At 49.0% G+C, this 14,829-nt stretch overlaps 1 protein-coding gene across 1 annotated transcript; it reads left to right on the forward strand.

Moving 5' to 3' along the window:
- The first annotated feature begins 1,811 nt into the window (after positions 1–1,811).
- LOC142138967 (uncharacterized) lies at positions 1,812–5,433 on the forward strand. The gene is made up of 2 exons (XM_075196152.1): positions 1,812–2,095; positions 4,511–5,433. Exons 1-2 carry the CDS (start codon positions 1,927–1,929, stop codon positions 5,410–5,412), a joined length of 1,071 nt encoding a protein of 356 aa, XP_075052253.1. The 5' UTR covers positions 1,812–1,926; the 3' UTR covers positions 5,413–5,433.
- Positions 5,434–14,829: the final 9,396 nt, after the last annotated feature.

A 14,829-nucleotide genomic window follows, 5' to 3' on the forward strand; every position in this document is an offset into this window, starting at 1 on the left:
GGTATAAACAAAAAAGTATGGGCTCTCCTACTTGTATATCCAGAAAATGTTAAAAAAACAAAAATGACACCATAAATAATAGTAGCTGTTCAATTTCATGAAGAAGGGAAGACAATGGGTATTTTTTAAAATGTAGGTAACAGGCTTGGTGCTCCAAATTATAAGAATATCTTTTATGCATAAAAGTCCAAGTTCCGATCATTCACAGTGATAGATTCTCTTCCTGTACATCTTAATGTACAAACTCCTCCATTGGCTCACTCTTTTCCTTTACTAGATGTACACAGCTTACACCCTTATGCTCACTGATCCCATCATCGCTATCATTCCAACAGCTAGTTCTGTGTCCTTCTTGTTATGGGCAAACTCTCCAAACAATCAAAAGCTCAATTACTGACAAGTGAGGCTTTTAGGACGAACGCACTTAAAGGGCGACAGGGTTTGTAACAAGCTGAGTAATTACCTGGTGTAGTATGTCATGGGGTGGGTTCCAGCCAATGGTTGCTCACCTGGGAGGGACCTTGGTAGAATATAGCAGGCTGCACTTCCTGCTTGTGTTCACTTGCAGCACGAGATTCCTGTAGGAGACCCAGCAGCAAGAGAAACGGATAAGTACCACTTGTGGATTTATTCATTGCCTATTATCTTTATTCCTATCTGCACTCGTCTTTCACTTTATATTTTGCTCCTCTCTATTATTCCCTTCTCTCTCCTCGTTTTCAACCTCTTTTTTTTTTTTCTGCCTTTTTTCCTTTCTCCCAAATCTTGCCTTTTTCTCCTCTTATTCCTCTCCCTCTCTTCTCCGCTTTCCCTGCTCACCCCGCTGTCCTCCTCTGTCCTGCCAACATGCCCCGTCCTAGGAGAAATGCCCCACGCCCGGCGCGCCTCAGGTCCCCCTCCCCCCCTCGCTCCCGCCGCCATCTTGCCTCCTCTCCCCCCTCGCTTCCATCATCCTCCTTCCATCCAGCCATCACCTCTAGCGGTGCCCCGCTTCTGGCCCCCCTTGCAGGTCATCCTCCCGCTGTTACAGCCGCACGGCGCGGCCGCGCCACCCCCTCTCTTCTCCCGGCCGGTTCGCGCATGCGCAGAACGCGCGCCCCATCGCGCCCGGCCGGGTCCCGCCACGCAGACTCCTCGGCATGGCTGGCTGCAGGGTCAGCCAGCGGCCCTGTCAGTGACAGCAGCGGTCAGCCCCAGCAGTGGCAGGCAGGCACCCCCCCTCCCACGGCAGGCGGATATGCCCCCAGTCCTGTCAGGAGCAGGGGCCAGGCCCTAGACACCCTATGCCCCATCACCCCCCCTGAACCAGCAATGAGGGCTAGGTATCAGGAGCACAACCCTCCTGCCCCCCATCAATTGTCCTTCCCTCCCAGCCCATTTCTCCCCCATAGTAGTGGGGCATCTGCATGGGGGTCTAATCCAGGTAGGGATCATCAGGGTCCCAACATGTCCCAGGCCCGTACCCCACCTCACGGGGACCACCGTCACCGACTAGGGGGGGGCACACTTCCCGCCAGACACACAAGAGTTTTTGGAGACAACACCCAGGCGCCGGTGTGGCCCTATTTTCAACGACAGCGTATATCCCCTCCAGCGTCTCGCCTATACACGTCTCATTGGGCCTCTTCCCCGGGGTACGGGGCGGGGGGGCCTTATTACGGGGGTCAGGGGGGTAGGTCCGACAATTTCGTAGTCGATTATCACCATTCCAGCGGCGGTAATTTCGGTTCAGGGCCCCCTCCCCTCCTTGGGGATAGCCGCTTAGAGCGGAGGCGGGAGTCATTTTCAGCGTCCCCCAGTACGGCCCGCGGGCCAGCCCCTAACCTCTCTACCGAAGATAGGGATAGTAACACGGCGCGGCGGCGCTTGGACTATTTACCCAGACATCAGATAACTGTCCCCCTTTCCGTTTCAGAGCCTACTGTTATGCATCCGGAGACGAGGGTCGGCAGTCGCGACCGTCCGTGTGCTGAGGCTCAGGATCAGACGACGGCAGAACGAAGGGAGGAAGTGATCCAGGACACGTCAGGAGGACAGGCCACAGCGGTGTCGCTAGGGCAGACATCTGTCGGTGATGGGAATCCTGCTCCTGCTGGTGAGTCCAGTTCCGCTACTATACATAAGTCACACTTGTTGGATTCACCCGTCCTCTCCACAGATAGTGAGTCCTCTGGCTCGGGTGATAGACCCAGGAAACTAATTAAGTTGTTGGAGACTGAATTGCTAGGTAAGCGGGGTAAGCACGCATCCCAGTCAGGAGACACAGATCTACCAGCGGTCCGTAGCGAGTTGGGGCAGGTAGAATCCCTTGAGATCACTCACGGTATTAGGCCCAGTGTGCGGGATAGAATCAGAAGGGGCAAGTACGTGGATATGTACTCGTTAACCGGTGAGGATAAGAAGGCGCTGGCAGCAGCCTGTGAAAAATCGGGCATGGGGGAGGAGAAGTACAGATCCTTCTCTAGATGGGCGAATGCATTTTCCATTTTCGCCACAATATATCTAGAGTCCAGGCCCAGCGAGCAAGCGGAGGTGTGGAGATATATGCACTTGATTAGCGGGATGTTCATAAAGGACGGCCCGGTAATCTGGAGAGCATATGACGAGCTTTTCAGGAAGCGGATGAGCGGGCGAGAGAAGCTTCCGCTCGGATATAAGGACATTGACACATGGTTGGAGCTAATGAGGCCTAGCAATCAGACTGCAGAGGGTAGCGCAGGTAGACGGTTTCAAGGGCCGGGGAGGGCGCAAAACGCCCTCCCCCCGAAAGGAAGGTGTTATGATTTTAATGCAGGGGCCTGTCAAAGAGGTTCACTCTGCAGATTCAGGCACACTTGTACAGCCTGCGGCGGCCATCATCCAGCCACCGAGTGTGCCAAGGCTCGGGGAAGTGGAGGAAGGGGAAGAGGCGCTGGTTCGACTCTGCCGAGTCAAGGGGCCATCGCCAATTGATCTGGCCGAGCTGGACAAGTGGCTGTCGTGGTTTGATGATAGGGAGACCGCGGCCCTACTCCACGACGGCTTCCATTTTGGCTTCAAACTTCCGGTTCAGGGTAGCATTTCCACAGCAGCTCCGGTGAATCTAAAATCTGCGCTCGCTTTCCCGGAGGTGCTAGACGAGAAAATAGGCAAGGAGGTTGGTTTGGGGCGCATGATCGGCCCGTTCCGACTCCCTCCTATTACCAACCTCATTTTGTCCCCGGTAGGCGTAGTTCCCAAGAAAACAGAGGGAAAGTTTAGACTTATCCAGCACCTGTCTCATCCCGCTGGTCAGTCGGTTAACGATGCTATTGACGTTAATCTCAGTTCAGTCAGTTACCAGTCATTTGAATCGGCTCTAGCCCTGGTGCAGGAATGCGGCAGGGGCTCATTGCTGGCCAAAGTGGATATCGAATCGGCCTTTAGATTGTTACCCCTTCACCCCGAGTCGTATCAATTCATGGGTTTTCGGCATCGTGGCGGATACTATATCGATCGCTGTCTTCCCATGGGTTGTTCGATTTCATGTGCACTATTCGAGAAATTCAGCGGTTTCTTGCACTGGTGCATTCAGGCGGGGACGGGGTGTCGGTCGATTGCGCACTATTTGGATGACTTTTTGGTGATCGGGCCTCCTGACTCCACGAGTTGTCGTGATACCCTTTTTTCCACGGAGGCGTTGTTTAGGGTGTTAGGCGTTCCCATCGCAGCAGACAAGACAGAGGGCCCTACTACGTGCCTATCATTCCTCGGGATCGAGATCGACACGAAGGCAGGGTTCTGTAGGCTCCCAGAGGATAAGGTTACTAAGATGTACGAGGCCATTGCGGAAGTGTTAGAGGCAAACGCTAGTCCCCTGAGGCAGATACAGTCCTTGTTGGGGCGGTTCAACTTTGCTTGCCGGGTGATCCCCATGGGGAGGGTTTTCTGTAGGAAGCTGCAAAGAGCCACGGCAGGTAGGAGTAGGCCACACGCAATCATAAGTCTATCCAAAGTGGTTAGGGAGGATCTGCAGATATGGCTCATTTTCCTTAGGGGTTTCAATGGCAAGCGTATCTGGCCGTCACCTCCGGTAACAAACTCTGAAATCAATTTGTTCACGGACGCTGCAGGGGCTTCCGGTTTTGGGGCTTATCTCGACGGACACTGGTGTGCGGAGGAATGGCCCGAGGAGTGGCATAGGGACGGTATCACTAAGAACTTGTTGGTTCTCGAACTGTTCCCGATTGTGGTAGCAATCGAACTGTGGGCTCCCGCTTTGCGGGGTAAGCACATAGTCTTTTGGTGTGACAATATGGGGGTGGTCCAGTCCATCAATAAGCAGAGCGCTTCGGCCCAACATGCAATTTCGCTGCTGCGTCACCTAGTTCTGCGCTGTCTACAGTATGACATCTCGTTCAGGGCGGAACATGTCCCGGGGGTGCAGAATTGCCTAGCTGACGCGTTATCTCGTTTCCATTGGAGCAGGTTTCGCAACCTGGCTCCTCAAGCGGACGATGTTGGTACCCCGTGTCCCCCTTGTGTTTGGCAGATCATCAAGCCGGCATAAGAGGGCTCGCGGAACAAGCAATAGCTCCCTCCACCCTGAAAACATATCAGTCGGCGTGGAGACGGTGGTTGCTTTTCAGCAGACAAAAGGACCAATCAGAGGCAGGTCAGCAAGATGCCATGCTAGCCTTTATGTGGGATAGGTACTCGGAGGGAGATTCAAGGACTACTATGGCATCCACCCTGGCCGGGATATCATTTATGGCTAAGCTGCACGGTTACCCTGACGTCACAAAAGGATTTTTGATTAATAAGGCCCTGAGGGGATGGGGGAGAGTCCGTCCCTCTCATGCCGATACCCGTTTACCGATTACCTCTAACATTTTGGAAGATCTGATAGGGAATGTGGGGTTGGTTACCTTAGATAGTTACGAGAAACTTTTATTTAGTTTGGCCTTTTCCATGGCTTATTTTGGAGCCTTTCGCATCTCAGAGTTGGTAGCCAGGTCCAGGGGACATCAGGAGTCAGGTTTGAGAGTTGAGCATGTCAGTCTGGGCGAAGGGATCTTAGCCTGCAAAATAGTTAAATCAAAGACTGACCAAAGCGGCAGGGGATCATGGGTCCAGTTAACCTCCCAGCAGCCATGTCTTATTTGCCCGGTCAGGTTAGCATCATTGTTTATGAGTAAAAGACCTCATGCTAATTTGTTTCTGTGTCACGCTAATGGTATACCGTTGACAAAATATCAATTCGCGACCATTTTAAAACGTACCTTGCAGTCTATTAATTTAAACAGTACATTATACGGGACACACTCATTTAGGATCGGTGCAGCTACATCCGCTGCCTTGGCAGGTTCTTCTAGCGAAGCTATAAAAGCACTGGGGCGATGGAAATCTGCGGCTTTTAAGTCATATGTTAGAATTGACAAGGTTGTTGACTGATGTTGTAATGTTTAATCAATTTGGTTTTTACAGTTTTTTCGTTTCTACCTCTACTTCTCTCCTGAGTCTTCAACCGTCCCATCCCATTTCCCCTACCCATCCCATCTTTCCCTCCATTTGGTGGGCTACCCTGGGCTTTTCCGCTCGCCGCTTTAACGTGGGGGCGCGAAGGGATTTTCACCCGGGTTTCCCTGGGCGTAAGTCCTGATTAGTGGTGGCTGCCGGGGTTTTTCCGGGTGTTGTTTACCTTCGCCTGGGTGGTCTGCCCCCCATATGTGTGTCCTCCCCTCCCCCCCCCCCCCCCCCCCTTGTGATCGAATTTTCCGCGTACTATTCTTCTCATACCTTCCTATACCAAACCTGGCTGTCTTCCCAACTTCAAGGCATGTTTGTTAACACGGTTTTTCTGATTTCAGGTGATGGTGTTCCAGCTAAGGTGGTGTGGATCATCGGTCATTCATTTATATTTTGGGCCGCTGGCCACCCTGGGTCTAAGGTTATTCCGAATCTTGGCAGTACGGTTATAAGATGGTGGGGGAAAAGAGGTTTAGGCTGGCCGGATATTATTCCGTGGTTGACAAGGCTCATTAGACAACAAGGCCCACCAGACGTACTGGTAGTACATGCAGGAGGTAATGATTTGGGAAAAGGAAAGTCCTTAGATCTCATCATAGTAATTCGGGAGGACCTGCGACGTATACACGAGGCGTGGCCTGATATCATTATTGGTTGGTCGGCTTTAATTCCCCGATTAGCATGGAGAACGACCATTCCCTTAAAGAAAATGACGGTTATGGTTAGGAAGTTAAATAGCGCCATCCGGAAGGTAGTTCGGTCCTTGGGAGGTATAGTCATCGACCATCCGGGGTTGGGGGTGGAGTCACCACACCTTTTTAGACGGGACGGCGTTCACCTTAACGAAGAGGGTATGAGGCTCTTCATAGATAGGATCTGCGGGGGAGTGGCGGCGTGTTTCGGTTAGTTGGTGGCGGGCTGCGGCGTCTGTAGGGCGCAGCGGGGTAGGAAGGCACTGCGTTCAGCGGCTGATTAATGGGCGCACGGGTAGTTGGTCGTAGGTCACTGCCCCCTTTGAAGCATCAGTAACTCCTTTTGGTCCTTCGGTGAGGAGGGTCCCTGTTCGGCTCGGTGAGGGAGGGCAGTGTGAGTTGTAAGGGGCAGTCACTCTGACGTCAACTCAGCGCTAAGTATGTAGGGATTTGTTCCCCGTGATTTGAGGACTCACGGCGGTTTGCGCCAGTCCACTAAGTGATCTTGTGCTATCAGCTCGTGAGCTGTTACGCAGTGCTCTTTCTCCGCCACCATAGGTTTTAGTTAAAATAGAATCCTTACAATAAAATTCCTGCCATTTTTTAATAACTTATCCAGGTCTACGCGTCTTTATTTGCATGCAATGTGTAAAGTTTAAGGTTGATGTGAAGTTTGTGGGAACATACACAGTGAGCCCTTTATGACAAGTGAGGCTTTTAGGACGAACGCACTTAAAGGGCGACAGGGTTTGTAACAAGCTGAGTAATTACCTGGTGTAGTATGTCATGGGGTGGGTTCCAGCCAATGGTTGCTCACCTGGGAGGGACCTTGGTAGAATATAGCAGGCTGCACTTCCTGCTTGTGTTCACTTGCAGCACGAGATCCCACCCTCCCATCCCTCAATTTTAGTGGGGTCTTTTGAGGTGGGGTAGGAAGGCACTGCGTTCAGCGGCTGATTAATGGGCGCACGGGTAGTTGGTCGTAGGTCACTGCCCCCTTTGAAGCATCAGTAACTCCTTTTGGTCCTTCGGTGAGGAGGGTCCCTGTTCGGCTCGGTGAGGGAGGGCAGTGTGAGTTGTAAGGGGCAGTCACTCTGACGTCAACTCAGCGCTAAGTATGTAGGGATTTGTTCCCCGTGATTTGAGGACTCACGGCGGTTTGCGCCAGTCCACTAAGTGATCTTGTGCTATCAGCTCGTGAGCTGTTACGCAGTGCTCTTTCTCCGCCACCATAGGTTTTAGTTAAAATAGAATCCTTACAATAAAATTCCTGCCATTTTTTAATAACTTATCCAGGTCTACGCGTCTTTATTTGCATGCAATGTGTAAAGTTTAAGGTTGATGTGAAGTTTGTGGGAACATACACAGTGAGCCCTTTATAAAAAATGCTACATTTAGTTGCTTCCCATATTTCTTCCCCACTATATATTGCCACGTTATTTAAATGCCACTGTTTTATATCATTAGACTGGCACTTGAATGATTATCATGTATTAGGAATAGACATCTGAACTAGTGGAGAAAAAGCTGGGTGCTGCATGACTCTGAACAGCAGACCCCAATAAACAAATATATTTCTTGCTTTTAGCATCATAAGTCTTTCAATCTAAATTCAATTGTTTGAGAGGAAGTATCATTGACATCTTTAATAAGCGGCAAAATAACAGGGTGTTCTGTGACTCTGAGAAACACCTTACAACAAGAATATATTTCTTGCTTTTAACATCTCAAGTGTTTCACTCTGAATGCAATTTTGTGAGGGGCAGTATCAGTGACATCTTCAGTAAGGCGCCAAAACACAGGGGACCTAATTCATCAAGGCATGCGTAACCCCTTCAGAATAATACGTATGTATTTAGGTTTTCTGTACTCCAGAATTCATCAAGGATCTCATGATACGATGCTAGATGAACTCGGTGGCAACGCCAAACTGGCATGGAGTACCACTGCGACTAACTGCGGAAGTGTTCCGCTACAGAATACAGTACACCTGTATGATTGAGTACACTAGACATTTCTATTGCCTGCTTGTTATAAGTAGATGGTTGAACAGGGGAGCTCTTAGAAGCAGAATTTGCATCATCTACCAGGGTTTTGGTTTTATGTGAATCCTAATAAAGAAATGGAAGTTGCTCAAATCAATTTATAGGCTATAGCAGGTGCATGAAAGGGTGGGGTTATCCTAAAAGGAACAAACACACAGAGAGATCCCCCAGCACACTGCTATAGCCAGCAACATATCTGCCATTTTTACTGTAGATAAAAATGCAAAAGTCTTAGTTGCACACATTTGCAAATGTATGTTAAAGCCACCCGCCACTCCACGGCGCTTTTGCTAATAGGGTGGTCCTAACTTACCAAAGAGGTACCCCTGAAGCCTCCAAATAGCAATCCAATGTCAGCACTCCCCCTCAACTACTGACACCAACATGCCTCTCAGACAAATAAAGAAATGGAAGTTGCTCAAATCAATTTATGTGAATTATGTGAATCCTGCAATATATTTCACCCTTCATGTAGATGACCAATAAATGGTATTTAAAATGATGTTTACACTGTGTCTGTGTTTTATTTACCAGCACAATTGTGGCACTATTATTATTTTTTTTACTGATTTATTTATGTCGATATTGTGACTGTATCCTAAATGATGATAACGACATAGTCAGTGTTGGACTGTGGTATGAAGGGCCCACCAGGGGAATGCAATTGTAGGGGCCCATAAAATATTTTTGTGCAGGATGCGCTTGGCCAGCCAGAGGGGATGAGGCTACCCACTAGAGGGGGCTTGGTACTATTTAATTAAATGGGCACCACTCTAGCTCCTCAGTGCTGTGCCCCATCTTCCATTTCAACTGCTTTTTTCAAATCCCCCGCAGCCGGTCTGATGTTGGTAAATAAGTCATCACATCAGTTAGACAGCAGAAGAATTGAAAACAAGGTCTCAAGTGGGATTATTAACTACTACCAAAAGATGAAAAAATTAAATGAATAAAGTTTAATTTAAAAAAATAACATTTTATATGATACTTTATATATTATCTATTTTTTAAATATTTTGTACCAGAATTTTAAAACTAAAAATATTTATAATAATAGCAATGTATAAAAATAATATACATGCACTTACCCATGTCAACTTTAATGCAATCTCTTCTTTCTTACTTTTGCCCTCTCTTCTGTTTTCTCTCTTCTGATGTCTCCAGTGCAGCTATGACAGTTGTGCAGGGAGAGCAGCGTAGCGTCTGGTAGGGGAGAATGGTGGCAGGCAGGGCCGGACTGGCCATCTGGCACTTCTGGCATTTGCCAAAAGAGCCGATTGCTCTGTGGGCTGGTCCCGCTCCTAGCGCTCTCGGGTCCCGGCGCTTTAAGTTTTGAGCGGCTGCGCAGCGTGACATCATAACGTCATGCCCGGCCGCGAAGGAGCCATCGCAATCTGCGGTTCAGCTGTCAAGTGCGGCGCAGAGTGAATGCCAGTAGGCTGATGAGGTAAGCGTTTTCGATTGTCTTTTTATTATATCAGTATCTGAATTCCTTTCGGGGGATAGGGACAGGCACTGGAGGGGAGGGGGAGGAATAAGTAAAAATGACTGTACCAGGGGGAGTAAGTGAACATGTGTACAGGAGAGGGCTGAGTGAGTGAACATAGCTGCTAGGGGGGCTGAGTGAGTGAACATGGCTCTGGGGAGTGGGGGGGAGTGAAAGTGTATGTTAATATAGTGTGTACGTCATACTTGCCGTTTGGGAGAGGGGCGTAACTAATTGGCAGGAGGGATCGGGGTGCCTCGGATCGCTTCATTTTGGCCCCGCCCCCACGAGTAAAATTACATTCTGTCGTTGAGGGCGGGGCCAAAATGACGCGATTCTCTGTGAAACGCGTCATTTTAAAAAGGGAATTCTGGGATGTGGGAGAAATACCAGCTCTTGTGGGAGCCCGGGAGACTGACCCGGATTTCGGGAGTCTTCTGGACTTTCTAGGAGAGTTGTCAAGTATGGACTGTACGTGCTATATTAATATAGTGTGTGCGTGCTATGCTAATATAGTGTGTGTGTGTGTGTGTGTGCGTGCTATGTTAATATAGTGTGTGTGTGTGCGTGCTATGTTAATATAGTGTGTGTGCGGCTGCAGTATATTAATTAGGCGTGTGTGTGTGTGGCCGCAGTATTTTAATTAGACGTGTGTGTGTGTGTGTGTGTGTGTGGCCATAGTATTTTAATATGGCGTGTGAGGGAAAGGAGGATCTTAATATAGTGTGGGAGGTAGGCTATTTACTGGTGAAGTCTTGGTGGGGCTAATTATTTAAGATGAAATGACGGAACCTTTAATTTAATGCTTGGGTGGTTTTGGGCTATTAATTGAACATGGGGCTGATTTTGGGGAGGAGGGCTATTTATTAAATATGAATATGAACTATTTAATGCCGGGGCTGGTTGTGGAAAATGGTTATATTAATTAAACGTAAATGCTATTTAATTTATTGCTGGGACTGTTTGGAGGGAGGGAAATAAGTTTTGATTAAATGAGTATACTGTTATTTTAATGTTGGGGCTGGTTGGAGGGAAATAGGTCTACTTATTAAATGTGAATATTATTATTGTTGGGAATGGAGGGAAGCCTAATTATAAAACGTGAGCACTATTGATTTAACACTGGGGCTGGTTGGAGTTTTCTAAATCTCATGTACCCACTGTTTTCAAACTAAGGCATACAACATCCCAGGATCAAGACAATAAGGAACTGAGCTAAAGAAACATGCTGTTACAAGTGGTGAAAGTGACCAAGACATATAGGAGAGAGCAGGACAGTCTGCCAACTATCCTGAATCTGATGGGACAGCCCTGAATTTAGCCCTGAACTCTCGCTTAGTGAGGATTTGGTCCGACTACAAGGACAGTTGGGAGGTATGTCCCACTTCACAACGTACTGCTTGATATGTGTGCATTTAACAGTAGTGCACACAGTATTGCCTGTGTATTTGCCTAAAATTTGTCTAAAATGATAACTGTTATGTAATAGGGGCCCCGCTGTCTTAAATACCCTTGGCCCCCCGAGCCTTAATCCAGCTCTGGTTAGGGAAAGGGACACAACCTGCAGAGCAAGCCGAGGAGTATCACAAGATTTGGTAATCTCGTGAGACAAAGAGCTTCCCTGCTCACTCTACAGGAAGTTCCCACCCTGATGGATGTCACCAGCACTAGAAGCATAGATAACTACAGTGGGCTGGAGGTGTCATAATGTGGCTGAGAGGGCATGATAAATGTAATGTTTTATTACAATATATGTATCAATGCCCCATGGTGACCACACCCCAGCACAATGTGGTCACGCCCTTTTTGGCGCCGAAGTCACGCAACGGCACACAGTTTATTTGCTACTCGTCTATGGAGGTGGGCCCCAAAAGTTTCCAAATTTCTCTTGCTGGTCCTGTGCATACTATTTGCTGATACTGGTAAGCCCTATGCTTCAAATAGAGAGTCCAGCTGCACGTACTGCATTAGTAGCTCAAGGGACACTGTATAACAATGACCTTTGCAAAACGTACTGTAAGATTATTATCTGGAATAGAGGTGGGCCTGTGTGATTTAAATGCCAGGGCTGATTTTTAGTCCCAGTCCGGCACTGGTGGCAGGTGAGGTACTGCAGCAGTGATGTATGGCAGAAGGAGGAGCAATGTGTTGGTGGGGCCAGTGGCAGCATGTGGTGAAAGGTAGCAGGGAGGGGGGGGACAGGGGTTTTAGCAGATGGGAAGACTAGCAGCAGGGAGGGTGAAGTCTGGCACATGGGGTGTCTGTCAGCAGGAATGGGGAGAATATATAAGTAAAGGAGGAGCACCACAATGTACAGTCTGGAAGATGGGGGGTGGGCAATAGATAGACACAAAGGGGAGCAGGTAGACTGTGTATTCCCCCAAAAATAAACTCACACATAGAAATAACCAAACTTTCTCTTTCCTACCAATTGTGGGACACTGCGACATTGGGTATAGTAGGTGGTCAGGAGTTCTTGTCACTTAAACTGTTAATCTTTGGACTCTACCCCTGCTATGCCCCTCCTCTCCAGAGAGATCCTCAGTTTTTTGTAGGTGACCTAGAGTTCGTTCACTGGAGTATAGGCTCCTGCCTATACTCAGTCTAGTTATAGTTTGTCATGTTTTAATTTTATCTTATAGGGTGCAGCGCGGGATCCCTGAGCCCAGCAGAGTGAGCAGGACTTAGCTCTACACACTCTGGATCCCAGCGCAGGTAAGTGAAGCCCAGCGCTCATGTTACCAGCACCTCTGCCGGCAGTTACTCATAGGGGCCATAGTTTATTAGGATAAAAAGCTAAGACAGGCAGGGCTCTCTGACCAGCAGCACTGATCCCCTAGGCAATGAGCACAGGGAGAGCACAGTTCAGGGCAGAAGCAGCGCTCACTCTCGTGGAGGTGAGCGGCTGCTCTGTCAGAATTCAACAGCTGGGCATAACCGCTAAAAGCGCTATAGCGCTGGGGAAATGACAGGCGGAGAAGGAATCCCCGTAAATTTGGCCGCGGTTGTTCACTCCTGGCGGCCATTGGAGGTTGGCACCAGGGAGTTCTCGGGAGGCAGAGGTGACACAGCAGGAAGGGTAGGAGTGACAAGCGCTTCCTTCCCGCGCGGACAGAGGAGTCTGATCGCCATTACAGCGTGCAGCTCTGCATTTTCTTTAACCCCTGCTCTGCCTCTCTTCTCCTGGAGTGTTTTCTACAGTCCCTAATCGGCTACACTGTGCATTAGTGAGCATTGGGGGAGACTGTATATGTGGGCTTGTATGTTCTTGTGAGTCATTTCTGAATAGGAGATTTTTACAGACACTACTATTTAAATCTGCTTGTATTGGAGAGGTGCTTTGTCAGAAACTGCCTAGCACAGTCCTTTTCTATTTAGTCGCCTTAAATTGTCTGCATTACTTTTAAAAATTATTTTAAGAAGCAGAATTATGGCGGAGAAGGGGACAGCAAAAGGCAAAGGGGCTTCTGTGCCTGCTGCATTGTATTTTGCCTGTTCAAAATGTAACAATAAACTTTCCGTTGCCCACACAGACCGAGACGCCCTTTGCGCAGCTTGTCTTGCTGACGCTCAGAGGCATGGCGATTCAGCCCAGGAGGGGTCCTCTGCAATGGTGGAACCGCCCTGGATGCGATCCTTTTCTTCGGCTATGGAGAAAATGACGACCGTGATGCTATGAGCAATTGAGGTACGTGACAACACTACCACATTTACACTTACAGGCAGCCAGTCTGTGGGAAATGCTTCCACATCACAGGCAGGGTCCACTCACGGAGACTATAGGCCTGTATCTATTCCCCAGAGGGGTAAGAGGGCCGTTCCTGAGACAGAGCTAGAATTAGATCAGCTTTCTGATCACTCATCAGCCGAGGAAGGTGAGGTGGATATTGACCCTGATGGGGAGTCCCTTTATGATGCTGACTCTGGATCCACAAGTGTGGATAGTCTTATTTGGGGTATCAGACATGCCTTAGGGTTAGCTGACCCGGAACCAGTAGCACATAAGGGTATATCCTTGTTAAAAGGGCCCAAGGCACAGTTAGCTCTTTTCCCGCATTCCCCAGAAATGTTGGAAATTATTTCTGAAGCTTGGCACAGACCAAATAAACAGTTCATGATGCCGGGAAAATTTAAGTCCCTCTATCCGCTGCCTCCAGAGGACACGGTAAAATGGGAAACGCTGCCGAAGGTTGACGCTCCAGTAGCTCGGTTAGCTTCATCTTCAGCTATCCTTGTCCAGGAGAGGATAACCCTTAAAGATTACACAGATAAGAAGTGTGATCTGGCTCTTCGTTCAGCTTACACCGCTGTGGGAAGTATGTTTAGGCCAAATTTGGCTGTAGCGTGGGCCAACAAAGCCGTTCAGTTATGGATGGAGTCTTTGATTAGGGGCCTTAGCGATAACACTCCGCGTTCACAGCTACTTAATCTAGCAGAACATGTTCTTGAGATTTCGGAGAAGGTAGCGACCGCTGCCATTGATGCAGTCTCAGTTAATGCTAAGACTTCGGCTCTGATTATAGCAGCTCGTCGTAACCTATTGTTACGGACGTGGTCAGTAGATGCAGACTCTAAAAGAGCTTTAGAAAATTTACCTTTTGATGGCCTAACTCTATTCGGGGCGGAGCTCGAAAGGGTTATTCAGGAAACCATGGGAAGTAAGAGTACGGCTCTACCTACGGTTTCAAGCAGACCCCGTCAGGGTAGATTTCGATCCTTTCGAAGTTTTTCCCGGGGGGGGGTGCCTTTAGTAGAGGGCATTCCTCAGCATCTAGACCCTCGGCCGGTAGAGGCAGAGGAGGCAGAGGAGGTAGAGGCACGACTGGGAGAGGCTCTGTTCGTCCAGCGGACAAGCCCTCCGCGTGACTGGGTCCCCCAGGGGGCACATCTGGTGGGGGCACGACTTCTTCAATTCCGGAATCAGTGGTTGAAATCCACGACGGATCTCTGGGTTCGAGGAGTTGTGTCCCGTGGCTATGTCTTAGATCTAACCCACTCCCCCCCTCACAGGTTCTTTGTCACTCCTCTCCCCTCTTGCCCCCGCAGACGTGTAGCACTTCAGGAAGCCATGCAAAAGCTTCTGGCTGCTCAAGTAATAGTTCAGGTTCCTCCTCTGGAAAGG

Source organism: Mixophyes fleayi, chromosome 2 (assembly GCF_038048845.1).
Source record: "Mixophyes fleayi isolate aMixFle1 chromosome 2, aMixFle1.hap1, whole genome shotgun sequence".
Classification (NCBI taxonomy): Eukaryota; Metazoa; Chordata; class Amphibia; order Anura; family Limnodynastidae; genus Mixophyes; species Mixophyes fleayi.

Bases quoted from the DNA above. Each gene is read 5' to 3' on its own strand.
- LOC142138967 (XM_075196152.1), top strand. From the start codon at position 1,927: ATGCATCCGGAGACGAGGGTCGGCAGTCGCGACCGTCCGTGTGCTGAG. The intron at 2,096-4,510 runs GTGAGTCCAGTT...TGTGTTTGGCAG, and splicing joins TGGGAATCCTGCTCCTGCTG to ATCATCAAGCCGGCATAAGA.